The sequence below is a fragment of the Manduca sexta genome, chromosome 22, assembly GCF_014839805.1.
Source record: "Manduca sexta isolate Smith_Timp_Sample1 chromosome 22, JHU_Msex_v1.0, whole genome shotgun sequence".
Lineage (NCBI taxonomy): Eukaryota > Metazoa > Arthropoda > Insecta > Lepidoptera > Sphingidae > Manduca > Manduca sexta.
Window position 1 is genome coordinate 4665403 of NC_051136.1, and position 21331 is coordinate 4686733.

The following is a 21331-nucleotide window of genomic DNA, read 5'->3' on the forward strand; positions in this document are numbered from 1 at the left end:
AAAAAGATGTCGCTTGCGTCAATTAGCCTTTCACCCGCTTCACATTATTTGTATAAGTTATAAGTAGCATGATATATTAATAAAAAACATATTTAACAGGTACAAAATTTTATTAAAATTGCTCACAGTCTGACGATTTATTACTTTTTACAGTGTTGATGTTTGATTAAGATTTACACTTGAATTAAATTATTGACTAATTTGTATGTACACTTAAAATATTTTAATAAAGTAAATGCCAACTGTACATAAAGTAATAACTTTTAAAATATATTGACAATATCTAAAGAATATATTTTTATGCTAGTCAGGATAACAGCGCGTTCCAGGTAGAACTTCCCCTCAAATGTTCTCGATGGGAACGCTTATAATTCATCCGCTAATTATGATCGATTTGTCATTACATCTAACACAAAACAATTATTTACTCTAACAATTCCTCGTGAACTTCAGTAAAGGGGACGATTCTTTCATTAAAGTCATTTTAAGCTCACCAGAGGGTGTAGCTAAGATGACTGTACAATCGTTAACGCTAATAGAAAACAGAAACAATGTATAGACATATCCTATCGATAAGTCTATCGTATATGTCATTCTCATACATAATTTTAGTGTTAACGATTGCGCAGGCATCTTTGCATGCGCCTCATAAACCGATACAACAGATTTCGGGTCAATGTTATGTTTATATTCCAAATATAGGCGGCCACAGATTAACAAATAAGTGAAGTGTGCAATTTATCTACAACATCGTGTCGCCGCTCTAGTGGCAAAAATCAGATGCCTCCTTTACGTTATGCACCCACATTACACATATTTTAAATTTGTAACAAAGATATGTTTATTTTCGTTTATTTATATACTTTAGAAGTAAAAGATAATACGAAACATAAACAAACCTGTCATGTTGTATCTGTTATAGACCAGTAACATACGAACAGTTTTAAGTATATTATTTTGCAAGCGAAACTTGACAAACAGACAATCCACATAGTTGTATATGCAATCTATTAACATTGGAAAACATTTTGAAGTTTTTTATATTTGTTTTTATTGGCGGTTGGAAAGGTAATTGATGTAAGCGACATTTTATTTCGAAAAAAAAAAACTAGATTAAAAAAATAGAAAAAATTGCTGATTTTAAATATGTATGAAACTTAGTGTCGCTTAGAAATGTCGCCTAAAACAATTAGCCTTTCAACCGTCGATATTATTTTTAATAACTTTAAACTGACTGCAAATTTGGCCTTTATGTTAGGTGTTTCAACCTTAAATGATATCGGTAAGGCCGCGCGCAGTTCTTAGCCAATGGTGTTATTGCTCGACCGATTGCATTAATTTTAGGAATCATACTTTTACATGCGCCATCCCTTACAATTGTTACTACGCTATTAATTTTATAAACATATTTTTTACATAAATATTATTTACAATTAACACTAGCTTAAACTACACTCTGTACAGTCAATATATAGATTTTTCCTTAAAATTATCGAGGCACAAACAGTTACATAGCACCATAGTGAAATGAGTCCAGGCAACAAAGTTGGCCGTGTGGGACGTGTGGCGGGCGTCACTACACATAATTCAGCATGTATATCGTATATAATTTTGATGTGGCATTTTTCACAGTATTTCTACTGGGTATGTTTGGATACTCTTAACGCCCCGCGATCCGTTACTTTGGTTCAACTTTGCCCTCAGACTAAGCTGTTTCTTATCTGCAGGATTCATGTAGATAATGATTAAGTAGATTTACTAATAACGTCATAAAGGCAATTAGTTATAGACTATCAAATAGTTCTAATACCTTCCAGTGGCGAAGGGTGAAGTTTTTCGAAAGGGAACCCAACACAGCATAGACTTACTCATATGCATGAATGCAGTCTGCAAATCGTTCTAATGATAATTATCTAATGATATATTCCACATAATCCTACATAAACGGAAACCAGCAGGAATCGGGTAATATGGACCCTTCCCTACTGATACCTTCTATAACTTGATCGAATGTTATACGGCAACCAAGCCGTAATATCACGCTCGTATTCAACTTGGCGTATTTGAATAATTAGGCCAATATCGACTTAGTTCTCCATCTACGCAGTCTATATTACATTGCCGTAAGGCACGAATATTTAGACAAATACGTCAAGCGAACTGCAATGGATACATTCAGAACTGATAATATTATCAATACAAAATTTCCAAACAGATTAATAAAAGCTCGTAAATAAAGTCGACTGTTTTAGCGATGCACGTGTTCCGATTGAAAGTTATCGAATATTCTACAAAATGAAATTCGAGAATGCCGGTGTGGAGTGTATGTTGTTGTGGCTTTCACATGATTCATTGCCGGAGCTACGCCCGCTAGCGTGCAGTGACGCTAAGTAATATGATGGTAAGCTTGCAAATTCGATTTGTGCAAAAGCTTTTTGAGGCTTCTTTAAGTTTTATAACTTTATGAGAATTATTTTGAAAAATGTCAATTTACTAACTTCTTTTGGAATTTTTAACTTTTAGAATTCGATAGTACTGGAAAGAATTTAAAGCTGTCTCATTTGCTCATAAACCCTTTGAGACATTTTTAGTTTTATAATCCGGATGCCACATAAAAGACTTGAAACATAAATAAATGTAAATTAAAGCTGCCAAAGCCGATTAAGAAAAATGACACTTCTTGAGTTTTTTTTATCCGGACGGCACACGATAAATAACGAACCATAATATCGATGATTTTAAAGTTACTTGACTGAAACTATATTTAAAAAACGCAGAATAATGTGCTAATTTCAAACATGTATAAACTTAATGTCCAAAAAAGAGCTCAAGTCACTTAACTTTATAACCGTCGAATTATGTTAAATAAAGCTACCACAATGCTTTGTGTATCATGACCTAACTAAATATTTACTCTCTGTAATAACTTATAATGCGAGTACACATTAGGAATTTTCAACGCCGTATTTAAAGTCTGTTCGAAACAAGCTTAAAAGGAATACATGGTTTTTATAATGCGCCAACCAAAAAGCTTTTAAGAACAACCCAATAATGCATCAGAAAGTGATTACAAAATGGTGTTATATCAAGCAATATGAAATTATGTTTCCGATAGAATTTTTTAGACAAATAAAAATTAACAAATAGCGATATAAAAAAAACTGCGCATGTTAATAATACCTTTTGATAACGACATAGTATTAGCTGTGCACATGTGTGTCAGTAGAGCGCGGGCGCGGGCGAGGGCGGCGGCGCACGCGCCGGCGGCTCGGGCTCCGACTCGCACGCGTCCGTGGATGCCGGCGTGGGCGGCGGCGGCCGGTTCATGGCGCGGTAGGTGGCGGTAGTGGTGCCGCCGCGGCGTGTTCCCGCCGCCGCTCGCCGTCGCCGGGCTCGGCGGGGGGTTCGCCGTGGGCCGCGGGTAGCGCGACACCGGACTCGACGATGATCTGAATATTACAATATCGACAATTATTTTAACAGTAGGCAGTAACAGTGAAGGTATGTAGACTATATAGAGGTGAGTACTGACTGCGTGGGAGTTGGCGTCGAGCGGCGTGGTGCGCGGTAGGGCGGGTTGCGCGGTGGTGTGCGCGGGCGGCGCGTGCTTGGTGCGACAGAGCGGCAGCGCGTGCGCGCTCGTGCGGCACGGGCCGGCCGCGCCGCCGCCAGCGCCGCAGCGCCGCGCCCGCGCCGCCCGCCGCGCCGAGCCCCACCGCCACCAGCCCGCACACCACGAACGCGCTCCAGCCGCGACTGCCGCGACTGGTTTGCGAGTGCACACACGTCGTGTTACTGTACCATATTACGTTTGTATTAACATTAATAAGGCATTATGTTGTGTGTTGTATCGAACCTGATCCTTGTGCGTGTACCCGCAGGCTGCGGGCGCTTCGTCAGAGCCGTCGTCACAGTGCTGCCGGCCGTCGCACAGCAGACGTGCCGCCAGACATAGACGGTCGTCACATCTGAACACGACAACATTATAATGAAAAAATCCGATTTAAAAGTATAATCAATTTGAACTTAGGAAGTGAATAGCTCCGTCGGCAAGTGAAATAGAGAAACTCATCAGTTACTTTGTATCAATATAGCAAGACCGTTACTTTGTATCGATTTTCTAAGATATTACAACAATTATATTAATATATTATTAGTGTAAACATTAAGCATGCAGTAAGCTTGCAGTGTGCAGTGTGTAGCGCACCGGAAGGCGTCGGGCAGCTGCGCGGAGGCGCAGTAGACGCCGGCGTCACAAGCGTGCAGCGCGTTGGCGCATGCGCCGTCCGCGCAGCGCACGAGCCCGCCGCCGCACGCGCCGCACTCCGCCTCGTCCGACCCGTCCGCGCAGTCCTTCTGACCGTCGCATCTGTAATCAAATTAAATCATATATTTGTAGCAATGGAATATTAAAATATTACCATTCTATAAAACAATTGCTCTAGCACCAGTTCGGAAAGCAGTTTCCATTAGAAAAACGGACTAAAAACTCTAGTGGCATTTTTAAATTATTCCTAAGGCATAAAGTAGGTATAGTACAAACAAAGAAAATATTTTTTATTATATTGTTTAGAGTGGTTCGTTTATTTACTCTTCTTAATTATTTACTGGTTGCAGCAATCATTTTTTTTGGTACTCATTTAAACTTACCATTTCTATAATAGGGAACCGGCCTAAGTTTGATTTTGTTCATTATTCTATATATAATGATTAATAATACGAAAAAGAAACACTCCTACGAAAACTGCATAAAAATTGGGCTAGTAATTCATATTCCAAATATTGTAACGTGCAGAAGTGGGCGCATTGTGGGGATATCGCTTCATCTCTTTCTTTCGCACGCGTCGTAATTCTCGATGACGTCAAATGTGGGTATTTTCGTTTTTTTTTTGTTTCTTGCTGATAACATCTTCTACTGACATTCAAAGACTTATAACTTGTTGATTTTTACCGGATTTCAATAATTCATTCTGTATTATAATTTATATAATGTAAATATTTGATAATAGTAAAGAATAAAATGAGTTCGGTACCCTATTAAAATTTAATGTGACAGAATGAGACAATTTATTGAAAAATTAACTGTGGGAAATGTTGCAAGGAAATTTCTGTATTTCGAATTAACTAAATAAATATCAATAAAATGTAACTATAATTTTATCTTAAAATTTATTACACCGGCACTGTCATACTTTCAGTCAAAAATACACTAACGCACACGCCACATCCGCACTAAAATACAAGAACTATTCGTTAATCATGGATGATTTTTGGCTCAAGTTAATAAGAGGTAAAGACGGTGTGGTTGAATGTTTTGAATGCAAGGTGGAGATGATGATGTGTGTGAGTGCGTACTTCCAGTCGTTGAGCAGACAGCGCGGGCGCGGCAGATGCGCGTCGCAGAGGAAGTGGTCCGCGGCGCAGCGCGGCGCTGCCTGGCAGTGCGGCGCGCACCCGCACGCGCTCCCCCTGCGCTGCACGCGCCTGCGCTGCCGCCGCAGCGCCCGCCCAGCCAGCACGCGTGCGTGCGCGCGGTCTACACAACACCACACTAACTTATATTATCGCATTTTATACACATAATCAAAAACCAGAACCCAGTTCGCCTGTACATGCAAACAAAAATAAAATCATTAAGAACAGCATCAAAACACAAATCACCAATTTGTTAAATTATTTTTGTCTGTTTTACTGTTGGTTAACAGACCTCTCCGAAATCAACATGTGCACAAAGTATGATCGAAGGCTAAATATAGGCTTTGATTAATTAAAATACGATATTACAAAAATCCACAACATGAGGTATATGGGACTGACCTTGGTGAGTTGCCGCAGCGCGACGAGCCGGGCGGAGGTGCGGCATGGAGGTGGCGGGTGCGTCGCGGTGGTGTAGCGGCACGCGGGCCAGCGCGCGCTCGCCGCCGCCCAGGTACAGCGCGCCGCCGTGTATCGCCTAGCGCGCCTCGCCCAGCCGCCCTGCCACACCAGCTGCCTGCGCACGCGCACACGCACACACGTTACACACATTATTACATCGTCTCAAGGACGTATTCAGAGTACGGCAAGGGGATTGTTTACTTGTTGGATCCGTCGAGGTCGATGGCGTGTATCTGTTCGCTCGGCGGCCCAATACACGGTGGCGGCGGGCTGGTCGATGGCGAGCGCGGGTGGTGTTGGCCACGTGCGCGAGGTCCACACGCGCGGTGCCGTCTACACTCGCGCGTGTTATGGCGCCACGGCCTACGTCGTTCCACACCAACAGTCTGCGAGAAGTAAATCGTAGACTCGTTCATATCAAGCGATATAATATGAAGATGGAACTCCTGCATATTATACGTAAGCCTCTTTGTAATAAATTATGTCAGACGAATATTGCTCTAAAAAAATACGATATGCTTAAATGTACGTAAAAACCAACAGATTGAAAATAGCTGCAGATCATCACATTCAAGCTATTAGAACTTACCTCTTGGTCTGATGAAAAGCGAGGTGTCGTGGCATCATGTTATCTCCTCTAACAATGACGCTGACAGACGAGTTGGTATCGATAGTGGTCGCGTTTATCGAGTCTGTATCGGAACATGTCCAGTAGAGGGTCCTTCCCAATACGTCCAGCGCCATATGGACAAGGGGTGCGAGAGCCCCGTCACCACCGGCGACGAGTCGGTCACAGCTGATGTCGTCGAGTACGATATGGGAACGCGTCGTATCGCGTGCGAGTCGTCGTCCATCCAGTATAAGAACCTACAGATACCGATAAATTTAATAAATAGAGATCAGAGCCATAAACAAAAAACTACTGCATATTAATTTGTAATTTTGTCACATATTGTTAAAAAAGGCTAGTGTTAGTTGTAGTGATTGAATAGTAAATATAATACATACTTATTGACAGGGTCGTATTCGATGGCTTTGACGTTCTTCAAGCCGGTCAAAGGTATGAACGCGTCATTGCTCTCCCCATTGGCCACCAATATCCGACCAACTGCGTTCTTTTGGGCGAATAACAGAAATTCTTCCGGTTCTGAAATTAAAATATTTGCATTTTATTTCATTTTAATGGAAGGGACTATATAATAACATAATAAGAATTGATAATGTAAACAGCCTTTTTGAAATGCCTCTAGCTAGCCAGTGTAAAAGTATTTAGTAATCAATATATTTTTTTTCTTTTCGTGAACCTGTAGATATAACAATAGTTTATTTTTGGGTATCGGACGCCGCGGGCAATACCGGGGAGACCTGCGAATAAGATACTGAAATCCCCCCGTTTAGCGACTGCAGGGTCCTGTGAGAAAGTTGGGAGGAGATAGCTTGGAAGAAAGTGCGGGGAAGGATAAGGAAAGCTCTTAGGATGGGAGGAGAGAAGGCTAGGCACTGTTCGCGAGCCTTCATAGGCCTTAATATGAATTGGCAACCATGAGATAACACACACTTAACTGTGTGCCTAGGGCCGCGACAAAAGCCCCCCCGTGCTGGCGTACATTCGGTTTGAAGACCGAGCGCACAAGAATTGCCTCGGGGATGAACTATATAGTGTGGTGTGTACCGGTGCAGGAGACGTTGTCCCTGGCGAGGCGGTAGTGCGCGTGGACAGGCGCAGCGGTAGTCGGCGGGCGCGGCGAGGCACAGGTGCGCACAGCCGCCGTTGTCGGCGCCGCACTGGTTGCTGCCTGCCGCGCTCGCGCCCGCGCCGCCGAACACCTTGAGGTCGGACAGGTAGTCCAGCCCGGCGTGCACCGCCCGGCGCTGGGACCCGTCGCGTTTCTTGGCGCTCTCTACTATACCTGCCGAGACATACCGTTGAATAAGTGCAAAATTAAAATGAATGTAGAAATAGTACAATGTAAAAATAATAATGTTACTTATCTAGCATTTTTTTTTCAGAATTTTAGATGCGATATGATAATGTTATATGAATTTGTTTTCTCGGCAATACATTATTGATTCTTACCCGTATTCCAATCGCCCCAAAACACCGAATCATTATACAGTGTGAGTGCAAACGGCATCGGTATGTCGTCCGCTAACGTCCTCCTGCCAGTGCCGTTGAGGTACGCGAACTCTATGACGGGCGGGTCCAGTGCCGCCCAGTAGATGGCACGCTTCTCGTAGTCTATGGCGAGGGCGTGGACCCTGCCTACTTGCTCCATAAACACGGTAGGCGATGACCCGTCCATGGCGGCGCGTTTAATACTCTTCGAACCGAGTTCTGACCAGTACATGTATCTGTGAAGACGGAACTAATTAGAACCTAATGAGAGAAGTCCTAAGGCTAGGCGAGTTTTAAATTACTAAGAGAACTTGCAAAGATTGATTTCCGCTATCGAATTTTATTCTGTATCAATCACGGGACTTCTGCAAATTTTTGATTGCAGGACTTGCGGCGAATCGCATATGTATAGAATTATTTGAATATTGATGCTAGTGTAAACGCATCTGGAGGTCCTTGCGCAATTACTGCGAGATTTTACTAGTCTAAAACACCATTACAATTGAAGTCGAGATGCCATTTTACAACTAATTCCAAGATACCTAAGCTAAACCTTATGATATAAAACTTACCCTTTCTTAGGGTCGAGCACAATACTCTTCGGTTTCTTCAGCCCTTGCCAGATGAGCGCTCTCCTGCTGGAGCCGTCGAGCCGCGCCACCTCGATGCGCTGCGTCGCCGTGTCCGTCCAGTAGATGTTCTGCCCCGCCCAGTCGATTGCGAGACCTACAATCATATTATTAAATCATTTTACTAAATGACTCCTCTGTCCCTTAAGGTTATAGCTTAAGGTCCATTTTACATACATTATTAAATTTTAAAGGCCGAAATATCCATGCATATTAATTATTTTTACGTTTTTCTTTCAACTGCGAGAACTAATCACTAACTAGACGTGAATTTAAATTCTTTACTTGTCAATACTTGCTTAGTTACCCAGATTAAAGGTGAAACAAAATGTATGAAAAATGGACCTTAAGCTATAACCTTAACATTGATTGACTACTTAGGGGCCGTCCAAGTATTACGTAACACAATTTGGAGGAGAGGGGAGGGGGTCTTGTAAAACGTTACGATGCGTAACAGTGGCGGTAGGGGCGGTACGTACAACGCGTTATGTAACATTGTTTTTTTTTATTATTCTTCTCCAGTCGAATTGATTTTGACAGTCTATTACGTGACACTTATGTGGACTACTATGACAGGTTCACACCTAGTGTATGCTACCACTAGCTCATTTTACTTTCAACTTTATTGACGTATTAACACTCATGATAATATACTCTTGATCCCGATTTAATGTTAAAGATATTCAATATTCATTCGACTTACCTTCAACTAATCCCATCCACTCTAATATCTTCTCCACATTAGTTCCGTCTATAGAACATCGACTGATTGTTTTCATTTTGCTGTCTGACCAGTACAATTTAGCTCCAGACACATGCACGGCTAGAGCGCTAAAATAAACAAAAGTAAATGAATAAACTCAGCAATAACACATATTGCAAACAAATATCAACCTTACATGTGCCAAATTTAATTGTTTTTCCTTTATATCAATTACGCCTGTTGTATTCTTGTAATTTATTTTTATAAAGGAGTTATTTAATTCTATGACAATGTAACTATTACTACATAGTATGATATTTAACTATTACTATGTAGTAATATATAGTGACGGTTATCTAAGAAGGATGAAATTATTTCATTTCTGGAATCTCGAATCCATACTAAGACAGAAATCTTTGACTGCGTAATTAGAAAATACGACCGATTTTCTGACAGCCTCCAGTTTCCAGAAAAATATTTGCAGACAGTACAAACATTTGTCTCAGTGCACAATAGTTAGTATTGAGGCTGTTAATCCTCACCTGACTTCCTTCAGTTCCTTTATCGGCAACACTGCGTCGTTGTTTTCATTCTCTATGCTGATCCTGCCAATTACGTTCTTGCGACTGTACACCAGAAACGCTTCGGGCTCCACGCAAGTCTTGCGATCACTGCCGAGTTCCAAAACTGTAATAAAAGTTTACTTACTTTACTTTGTGATATACATACATACTTAGTGGGAACTTTGTTTGATATATGGAGATTCTTCAGGGAGAAACGAATTATATATTGCTATCGTTAAACAACTCCGTGATTGATTGTGTTGCATTTCAGATTAGTTTATGTTAGTGTTATTTCTTTGTTGTTTTATGGAGATAGAACCTCGATAATTATTTTTTAATGTCGGCCGTTACCCGTGCAGCGTGAAATCTTGTCAGTAACTAATGTTTACAATTATATAAAGCTAAAGAGTTTGTATGGGCTGATCTCAGGATCTACTGGTTTGATTTGGATTTTTTATGTTAGATAGCCTATTTATCGAGTAAGGCTATAGGCTATATAACATCATATGATAAACAGGAGCGGAGCATCAATGACAAAATATAAAAAAAACAGAGAAATTTGATTAGTTTTGAGAGCTTTCTCTAAAACTAGTGTACTATAATAGGTTGCAACAGTGTGCATACTCAGCGCCGCTCCGTGGATTGGGAACGTTTGGAGAATTCGACCACGGTATCCCCCGTCTGTCGTAAAAGGCGACGGGGCCGCACCAGGCGACTACGGACGACGACTTAGACACTTCCGTCAGAGGAAGCCCGTAGCCGTCCCTAATGCGCCGAAGCCCATCGCGGTGTTTTAGTTGGTATGTCGTGCGTTGTATATAGGGTTTGGGACTCGGCCCGGCGGTTACCTGAAGGTCATCATCAAATCTGGACGTCTCAATGCCGGGTCGTAATGCACGGTGTCCCCAACATAATCATTAACCACCAAGTCGCCACCCACGAAGGCATGGGCGGTAGTCATAAAAAACATTCTACGCGACAACAAAAACATGTGTCCATACCCAGCGGACAGCTGCACACGTAGTCCCCGGGCCTGTTGAAGCAGAGATGCGAGCAGCCGCCGTTGTGGAGCGCGCAGCGGTTGGAGCCGAGCGCCTCGCCGAGGCGGATCGCCTTCACGCCCATCATGCTCGCCATCTGCTCCACCACTGGCTGTCTGTCCAAACCTACAGTGCAATACATGTTATATGCATATGGTGAAACATTATACTATCATGAAATAGCTTTGTTCGTAGCTATACTCAGATGAATGTTATTTCTTGAGCTATAACCAGTGCAAATGCAGAATCTTAGATAATATTTTTTTGGTGTTTGACTTGGTAATGTTTCCCATATCTTATAGACTATTAAGGCTATCAAACATCTAAACAAACTTTTACATTTATAATATTAGTAGATTTTTTTACAATATGGTTAAACCTTGCATAGCTTGAATAAGAATTTTCAATGAAGTCAATTTAAATCGTCATTAAATTTAGTAGAATCTCACGAAACGTTTATATCAGATACCTTAGAACACTTTACCTGTATTCTTGTTAATTCTGTCCAGTGTTCGCTTCTGCATGTCTGTCCAGTAGAGATAGTCTCCGAGCAAAGTCAATCCGAAAATATGCAGTAATTCAGTACTGTGCAATTCTTTTCTGTCTGTACCATCCATATTACATACCTGTGGATGGAATATATTAATTATAATTATAATTTCATTGTGTTTTTAGTGATGATGTTCAGGTGTTAAAATATGCAACAATGGAAAAATAATTAATGCAATTCAAGTTTGATTAAAACTTTCAGCACATTTAGAATGTCTTATAAAACACATCAAGTGGTAAGTCCACTGAAGACTTTTGGACACATTATGACATGGTCAGTGGAGTGGTATCCGGATACAAAATCGATACACAAGAGATGATATCCTTCAGTAGTCGACAAAATAGTCGATCTTACATATTATGCGCGCTGGTTTCTATCCAGGTGGTGACAAATATCCTACTATCAGGCAAAGCTTTGACCTCAAACCTACAACCCACCTCGATCTTCCTAGTTCTTGCATCACACCAGTATAATTTTGTTAGCGACGGTATCCAGCGCGATGCCGTTGGGCCACGTTAGTTTCTCGGATATCAGCAGCACACGTCCACTGCCGTCCAGGTTAGCTCGTTCTATTTTGGGCTTCTTCTCGTTCCAATCCGACCAGAACATCCAACCGCCAGTGGGATGCAGTGCGATCGCGCGGGGATCGTATAGATCGTTGTGGACGATAACCTGCATATATATTATATATTGTTGTTTATATGATTGTGCATTGGAATGATGGCCTAAGGGAAAAATAAGTAAATTATAACAGATTGACTGTTGTTTCTATTTTCAGAAAATAACATTAACCAGATTGCAAATATTATGCTTAATTTAGACTGAAACATAGGTGATATAAGATAATAACGTTAATATTTCAAAAAGGTTTGCGACACTGGTTGTACTTTACGCATAGCTGATTTCCAAGCTTGGACACTGATGGCCAAAAAACAGGGCTGGCTTTAGGCATTAGGGCACCCTTGCGGAATAAATTCCATAGCCCTTTTTTCTGACAAAATTTGTAGGTCACAATACATGACATTCAAGTCAAAGTTAATGCATCGAACTCTTGAAATTGTGTCGGTCTCCTAGAATCTTTGCTGGGCCTAGATGGCCGGTACTGCCACCAGCTAAGCTTCCTCACATACCTTCTTTGAAGTGCCATCGAGCCTGGCCACATTGATGGTGTCGGTGACGGGGTCGGTCCAGTAGATGTTGCGCGCGAGGGGATCGATGGCGATGCTGTCGGGCACGCCGCTGCTGTGAATCACCACGGACTGCTCGCTGCCGTCCAGACGCGCCTTCGATATCGTTTTAGCCTTAAAGAAAATGTAGTATCAAGCCGTATTTCTTTTGTAAGGCCAGGTAGGGCCCATGTCATGGACATCTTCATGGCTGCTGAGGTCTTGTAACCAAACATGAGAACTCAGACCACCAGTAGCACAACTACGCATAAAATTTCATATTTGTATCTTTACCCCAATTAAATATTGGCAGATTTGAATATTTATATAAAACGTAGATAAATTCCAGGCTTTAATGACCAATTGACATCAATAAAAGGGTTAGTTGTACATGTGTTAAATGACCTTCAAAAAACGTATTTATATAAGAAGGAACGTGGGTGTGTTAACAATAATAAATGTTAATAATAATTATTCTATAATTTTATTGTATCTGTATTAAAACATCTAAGCCGATTTAGATAAAGATTTAATTATAGGTAGTCTATGAAGTGGATTAACAGTTAATTAAATACGTTTGATGACCTTATCACGACAAATATTCTTGTTATTCGCGAATATTTGTTTCCAGTTGATTTTTGGCGATAAACAGTACCTACTAACAAATCCTAGTATCGGATTAGGATTATGTGATTTCATTTTTACTTTGATCATTAATGTAAAATATATTTTTTATATGCATTTCATTTATTGATAATTTTACACCTATCCTATCTGTCAGGTCTGCGAATCGAACCCAGAATGGCTTTAACTTACTCGCAATATTTACAACTTTACGCATACACATTTTTATTGAATAATATACATAATATTTTTTTCCCTGATATACAAATGACATAGCATAGAACCAAATATGATTCTCTTTGTGTATGACATTACTAGTTTTAAATCATTATATCGATGTCAGAATTGTGAATCAAACCCAGAATGGCTTTAACTTACTCGCAATATTTACAACTTCTCCCATAAACTTTTATTTGATAATAATAAATACATAATAGGTGTTTTCTTTTTCATACACAAATTTCGCAGCATAGGACCAATTATGATTCTCTTTGTACAGTACATTACTAACAATATTAGTAACATCACTTACCAAGTTGTCAGCCCAGTAAATGTACTCCGATTTTGGATCAAAGTCCACAGTGAGAGCTCTCTTCAGATCCTTTAATGGCAGGGTATATGGCGTGAAGTCTGGTGAGTCGAGCGATATTTTGGAAATCGCCGACCGCTGGGCTATGATCAGTAGGGACTGCGGGCTGTCGTAACATGTTGTGTTGCTGTCTTCTTTCAGCTTGGAGCCGGTGGGACAGGCGCATATGTAGCCTGCAATGTAAAAAGTTGTTTTTTATATGTGCACTCCTAAGTGACCTTGCTGCACCTGATGGTAAGTAGAGTGGGGTCCAATAGAATGGCGACTGACGAGTGATGATTATCCATCGGCAGTCGACACAATTATGCCGGCTTGTTGAAACCGGATATACACAGGCTGAGCCCGGAACGCGACACAATCACGTGAGCCAATATGGCGAATTTTAACAGTTTGTGTATGGTGGTTGCTATCCATGTGCATATAAAATATATCCTACCACCAGCAAAAAATTGTACTGGTAATCCTTAAGTTTACACAAGCACTTGTGTCAAGATGTTTAAATATTGGTTAGAAGTAGCCATAGACCCCTAAACATATTCTGATGAAATTTGTTATGCCGATAGATTAATAAATGACATGAAATTATTTAGCCAATACCGTTTACCTCGGTATGTCCAAATATTCGCACCAATAACATTATTTAAAGTTTAAAACCTCTTTTACAGTATTTGTATAACTACTGTATTTGCATTATTAAGGTCAAACTAATTATACATTTTTCCATGGTTTTACCTGGTGGCGTAGGTGACAGGAGACACAGATGTGAACATCCACCATTGTTATCTTTACACGGATAGTCTCCGCTAGGCATCGGCTGCCTGGTCGCGTCGTACACCTTAATGTCCACAGGTACTTCGTGCGACTTTATAAGTTCTTTTATTGAAGGCCCGTTAGTCGATATATCCCATGTGTGGATCGACCTAAAATAATTTTTTACTGATAAATAAAAGTTGATTAAAGGGTTTAGAACATTGCGTATTGACCATTGTGTTTTAGCAATTGAAATTCAAAATGGGAAAGGAGTAAGACATGTTTAATTTTCGTCCATATTAAAGGATTTTAGACTGTATTTTGGTATTAATAAGCTGTTAAATAAATAATTAGACTCACCAAGTTTTCCAATCAGTCCAATAAAGTTTATAATTGAAAAACGTTAGCGCATACGGATACACAAGACCGCCGTTAACAATCCTCTTCCTTTTATCGCCATTAAAATCAATAACATCAACAAACTGAAGCTTCGCGTCCATCCAATAAATCAAATTATTGTCGTAATCTATCGTAATTCCGTTTGGCCAAAATATATTCTCTTTAACTATAACTTTGCGCGTGGCCGGGTCGCCGTTCATGCCGGCTCTTTCTATTTTAGGTATTTCACCCCAGTCCGTCCAAAACATCAACCTGAAAATATATATTTTAAGAGACTCCATTGCATCTTATAGTAATTAGAGTTTCGTAAAAATAGAGCATCGATGTTCGACAGTTGATTATTCCTCGCCACTTAACACAATTATTATTAAACACATAGGTTCATAATTCATTATAAATGAAAGAATGGTTATTATTGTAAGTTTGTGCATAATTTAACTTACTATCTAATATGTAAAATGGATTTTTTGCTTATGTCACCATTTTAATAGATCAAAATCATAAATATTAAAAATATAATGTAATGATACAATTTTTTTTTCCCCAAGGTAACTAACTTATTGAGTTTAGACCTTGTTGAGGCTACAGAACCATTGAAGATATCAATATCATATCATTTATGAATAAATGTCTATTTATGGCTTAATACTATTTAAACTTACCCATCTTTAGGAACAACGGCTATGGCTCTGGCCAAGTCAACCTCGGACCAGAATAAAACCTTTCTATACTTTTGTTCTATACAAATAACTTCTATCCTATTAGTGTCTCCATCTGTCCAGTATAGTTTGTTTGTGTACCAGTCTATCGCGATGCCAGTGGGCGTGAGTGATCCTTGCGAGACTATCCTTATCTGCAAACAATACCAATAATTATTAGAATTTGAATGAAAAAATTACATATAGCATTGCGGTATACAATAAAGTTTTAAATAAAATAATAATAAAATAAATATGCGACACATTAAATATGAGAAAATTATTTGGAGAGTGCAATATAAGATTACATTTCTGCAACTTAATAGTGGCTCATGTTAGTGTCTCATTCCTGTTTCAACCTGTGAAGTTTTAAATTTAGCATTTTTATTGCATTTGTATACATTATTTTTGTTTTTCTTTCAACAGCCACAAATATTTTTATATAATAGCATATTGTGTGTCTTATGCTTTTCAAACGTGAAATTGGCACATTTATTGTAACCAATCACAAGAAAGTGAAATTGGAAAATAATTTAAGAATTTCAAATTAACTTACTTTATGTAGAATGGCTGGACTGGGACGGATCATAACAAGAAATATTTTTTATGCAGAACCAGTATTAGTGAAATACTTAAAATTTGGCCATCTCAACTGATTATGTATTGTCTACCGATTACTAAACATTCTGTATATTAGTCACAAGTGCTTAACTCTGTATTTGTATTAGATAATTCTAGCTCAATTCAAATTAGGTATCTGTTACCCTATTATTTAAATTAGCTTTTGTCTAAACATCCATCTTAGCTGATATTTTACTGTATATAACACATGATTTAAAAAAAATATGGTAACTCCGAGTATCCAAAAACACCGCCAGAAAAAAAATATAATTTGTATTTGCAAACATTAAATAAAACAACAACACCTTTATCTATAAGTACTACAAATAGTAAAATATATGATAGATATAATCTTGATTTAAATAGAGTAATGTCTTTGACCTACTGATAACTATTAATTATAATTTTCAATGAGAAATATTTAATGGTAACATTATTTTAATAAGTTGAACATCTAATATAATTGTATTGGTATGTATCCAGTGCTACAGTTTTAATTATAGGGTAATGATATAAGGTTATCTCCCAGGTCAGTGTAGACCATTTGCAATATAAGATGACTACATACAATAAACTAATATTGGAATGTGTGTTCTTTACAAATGTAATTTTTTTTTATGAGAGAGAAATTGTTTCTATACAGATAGAAACTCTTTCTGTCTAATAAGTTATACATTAGATATGTCAAACACATATAACAATTACTAAATTTAGTAAGTAAATAATTTATTTATTAATATTTTCATAGGATAAAATTTATATGGCAGATACTAGCTAACTATCTTTCTATAGGCTTCCTTTCGCTTAACATCAGTTGCAGTCAAGCATATTTGCTGAGCTTTTTTAAAAATAAAACTATGTTGAGCCTGCTTTAAGGTTATTAATGTTTATGGTGAAAGACATTTAGTTCTCAGAAGATATATGGGAGATTTTAAACTAACAATGCAAGTCAGTTTGAACACCAACATGGATTAATTGTATTTAATAAACATACCTTTTCTCCTATGTACGTCTCATTATACTTCATACATTGTATCAACTCAGCATTTTGATCAGACCAGCACACAAGTTCCTTCCTGTAGTGGAAGTCCACTGCGGAGCCATGTTCAAGATCTTTCACTATTGTGTTCACTTTGCCGAGTTTTGAAGTGTTTACTATACGAATGTCAGATGCCGTTGAATAGAGAAGTATTGGGTTACTTGCAACCGAATAATATCCTGAAAAAATGGAAGAAAAAGTACAGTACAGCCAGTTTAAATTGACCAATTTATGAACTAAGTGTTGTTCGTGGTATGCCCGCGTGAAAAACGTTTCCCACTACTGAAATCTGTTTACAGCTCTACCTAGATAATTATGTTCTGTCTTTAAAAATCTGATCATAAAGGATATTTATTTTATTTCCATGGGTATAAATTACCAGGATAAAAAGTAGCTTATGGGTTAAACTGGGACATGGTTTACTCCCATGTCAAATTCCATACGAATCCCATCAGCTGTTTCTGCATTTATCTCTAACGAACATCATAACATTTTTAAAATCTTTCAGATTTATAATATTAGAAGATCGCTTTAGTTTGTGGTTTCAATCAGGAAAAAGCTTTTTGCCAATATCATTATCTCACATGTACTTTTCTTGGGAAAAAGTAGCCAGTTTTTGATATATTTGTGTAACATTTCAACCAAACTATGCAAATAGTTCCTGATATGAAAATATATTGTCACAAACATTTACAATTATAATTTTTGCAGAATGTTTGGAATTGGACGGTGTATTTTAGGCGATATACTGTGTGTGTGAAGTTCTTGAATTCTAATGTGGCCGTATAGTTCTTTGGCAGAAGTATACTTATTACTAGCTTGTGCTCACGGCTTTGCCTGCATGAAGAAGTTTTCCGGGATAAAAGTCCCGCTTCACATTTTCCCAGGATAGAAAGTAGTCTATAACTTTCCCAGGGTCTTAAACTATCTCCATACCAAATTTCATAAAAATCTGTTTAGTAGATTTTGAGTTAATTGATAATATACAGACAGACAGACAAAGGTACTTTGTTTTATAATATACATAGATGGAAATATTATTACATAACTAAGTACTGCAATTAAAATATGAGCAATATGGAATGTACATAGTTCATGGGAACTATAGCTATATATATTGTACACTCCTTCATAACTGTTACTAGTAAGTACATTCATTCTTTTTCAGCTATAGTCATAACTACTCATCTAATTGCTTATGTTTTAAAGTAAATATTGAATGACAACAATTTTGTTGAGTATATATTTGTTTATTTTCAACTACCCCGGTCATTGTTATTGTTTTAAAAAAATATATTAATGATAATAATTTTGTTGAGTACTCACTAGTGTGCTATTTGTTTACAACAGCTATTTTAATATTTATTTTACAATTGTATAAAAATGATAATTACAATGTTTTGTTGGTAAATCGAATGCAAAACGAACGATTATACGACAGCGAAAGACAAGTAGATATATATTTTTTTAACAGTATCATATGCTACCATCTTCAAGAGAGTTTACTACAAAAAACCTTGCATCGATGCACCTTGTACATAAATTATGCATTAGGTACCTATACATTCTTAAGAATCATGGAGATAAACAAAGCAATTTCATTCTTCACTTACCTTTTAACTGTAAAAACATTAACAAACAGAAGACATTAATAACATTTTGTATTATTTTGTCAGCGTGAAGTATTCTTCGGCGCTTCGTCATAATGAAAACAAATGAACACCGATGGTCGAATCTCTCATCTGTTTATTTTAGTACGGTCACACTTTAAACAATAAACGAATAAGGCACTGATTGAAAACAATTTGTTTCATCACATATTATCATTTCAACATTGCGTGTTTAAATCAAATATTTGATTTGACGATAGTTTCTTCGAATTCCAAGCTTTGAGATCAACAAGACAAGATAAAAAACTACAAGTTCCTGACGGCGACGCGCACGCGACTTTTTCTTGTGACGTTCCGTTTTATGCAAAAACCGTTTAAGCACAACTTTGGAACAAATGCTTATTAATTTACCAATTTTGATAAACCTTCAATAAACCTTATTATTGTATTACACATGGCAAGCTATGTAAAATACAATTAAGAATAATAAAAAAATATGTGTAAATGTCCTCTTATTCTTTAAATATGCAGGTAGAGCGCCTAATAAATAACACATAGCATCAAAAGTGCATATGATATTTTGTGGATTTACAGAATAGGTACTTGACATCACAGATAAAATGATGTAGGTATACGATAAAATGATATTGATGGTACACTTATTTTATAATCCTCTTGATAAATAGGTAATATTATGGTTTTGATTATTTTCTGCATATATAGGATTGCATAGATATCAGGGCTAAGTGACATAATCATTGACATAATATTATTATTACTTATGTAGGTGTGTACTGCCCCAACTCTAGATCAGCGATTTTTAACTTGTTTGGATTCGGAACCCTTTTGATAAACTGAATATATTATGATACAATTTTAAAGATGTCATTTTTTGTGTGGTCTATGTGTGTTCTTTGTTAACAATTGTATTGTTTGACAATATAAGTATTCTATTAGGATCAATCAAAGAGCATTACAATGCTACGGAAAATTATTAATATTTCCGGAGAGCTCCCACAGAGACTTCGCTAAGCCTTAAGACACACTGAGTATGCTCTAATTACTGTAGTTAAACGAAGTTGATATAATATCTTTGTTTACGGTCCCGTATATAATGATTCTGTAAATCTATATATACTGTTATATGAAGCTGAAGAGTTTAGTTGTTTGTTTGAACGCGTTAATCTCAAAAAATACTCAACGGACCTCGATGAAATTCGGTATGGATATACTTAAGTAGTTTCAGACCCCGCGAAGGAAATATGCTACTTTCTATTGCGGGAAAATATATAGCGGAACTTATATTCCGGAAAATTCTTATTCACGGGCGAAGCCGCGAGCAAAATCCAATATGTAATAAATTTGGTAATTTCTAGTATTTAATAATAAGATATAATGTAAGGTTACTTGATTGTTTGATTCAACAATATTTATAAAAAAGGAAGATTGTTTTTCGGTGGCAGTTAGTCAATTTTATATTGTTTTCTGCACACTTGACAATGGAAGCGTTTTTTAGAGAGTTGTCGATCAACTAACACAAGTATAGCAGGCTGGTATAATTATTAAAGATAATTACTTTATACTTGAAGTGTTTAATTGCATCACATGTACATATTTATAATTGAAATATAATATCTCTTCATAGTATTCTAACACCTACCTACCATACCACAACTAAACAATTACCTATTACCTACAATTACCTATGTACATTTTTTAGGTCTGCTAAACCCAAGGAATAAACATATTGGGGTGAAATTTGGTACTTACACTTATAGGCCATGTTTTGAATTAACTTATAGGAAAAATACATACTGTTTTCCTATAATAGTAGGACAGAGTGACTTTCATTTCCGTACACGTATTCCACGTGGGTGAAGCCGTGGGCGGTTTATGGCTTTATTTCTAAAAAACAAATCCGAACATACAGAAATCTTTACAAACTTTCACATTAGGGACAAATTACACAAAATCATTATAAATTGTAGTCTATGTGTTATTCTGATGTATAACCAATATTACTCTAAAGTCTCATCCAAATTCGTTCAGTAGTTTTTTCGTGAAAGGGGAACAAACATACATACATCCATATATCTATCCTCACACATTTTGACATTTAAATTATTAGTAGGACGTAAGATTTAGTATGTATATGTGTATACAATATGCAATATCAGTATCTGCTTAGAAGTTTCGATCTATAATACCATATATTTATTTCATAATCGATAAGAGTATTTTGTAATGTGTCTCTAGTCAAAACTCTAACTTATAGGGTTATGAGCATATAGTGTATTCTATATACCATTTAAAATATCAAAATGTTTGCTATATTGGGCACGTTGTGTTTCTAATAG

The 21331-nt window shown here is 37.6% G+C and overlaps 2 protein-coding genes across 2 annotated transcripts in view; both read right to left on the bottom strand.

Annotated features, from left to right (window-relative positions):
• LOC119190188 (protein O-mannosyl-transferase Tmtc3-like) overlaps positions 1–3327 on the bottom strand; it is a 14773-nt gene extending 11446 nt beyond the window's left edge. Inside the window, 1 exon segment of the mRNA XM_037441490.1 lies at positions 3262–3327. Coding sequence (XP_037297387.1) covers positions 3262–3327 — 66 coding nt within the window.
• Positions 3324–19297, bottom strand: LOC119190189 (low-density lipoprotein receptor-related protein 6-like). The gene is given in 32 exon segments (XM_037441491.1): positions 3324–3449; positions 3702–3765; positions 3810–3968; positions 4208–4369; positions 5356–5462; positions 5465–5536; positions 5818–5850; positions 5852–5953; positions 5956–5992; positions 6079–6113; positions 6115–6165; positions 6167–6263; positions 6467–6627; positions 6630–6744; positions 6886–7024; positions 7550–7589; positions 7591–7787; positions 7955–8229; positions 8566–8719; positions 9326–9453; positions 9868–10012; positions 10890–11054; positions 11413–11554; positions 11916–11954; positions 11956–12150; positions 12609–12779; positions 13801–14030; positions 14590–14777; positions 14968–15258; positions 15669–15859; positions 17320–17543; positions 18978–19297. Coding segments are annotated over 32 exon segments (4326 nt in total). The 5' UTR covers positions 19069–19297.
• Positions 19298–21331: the final 2034 nt, after the last annotated feature.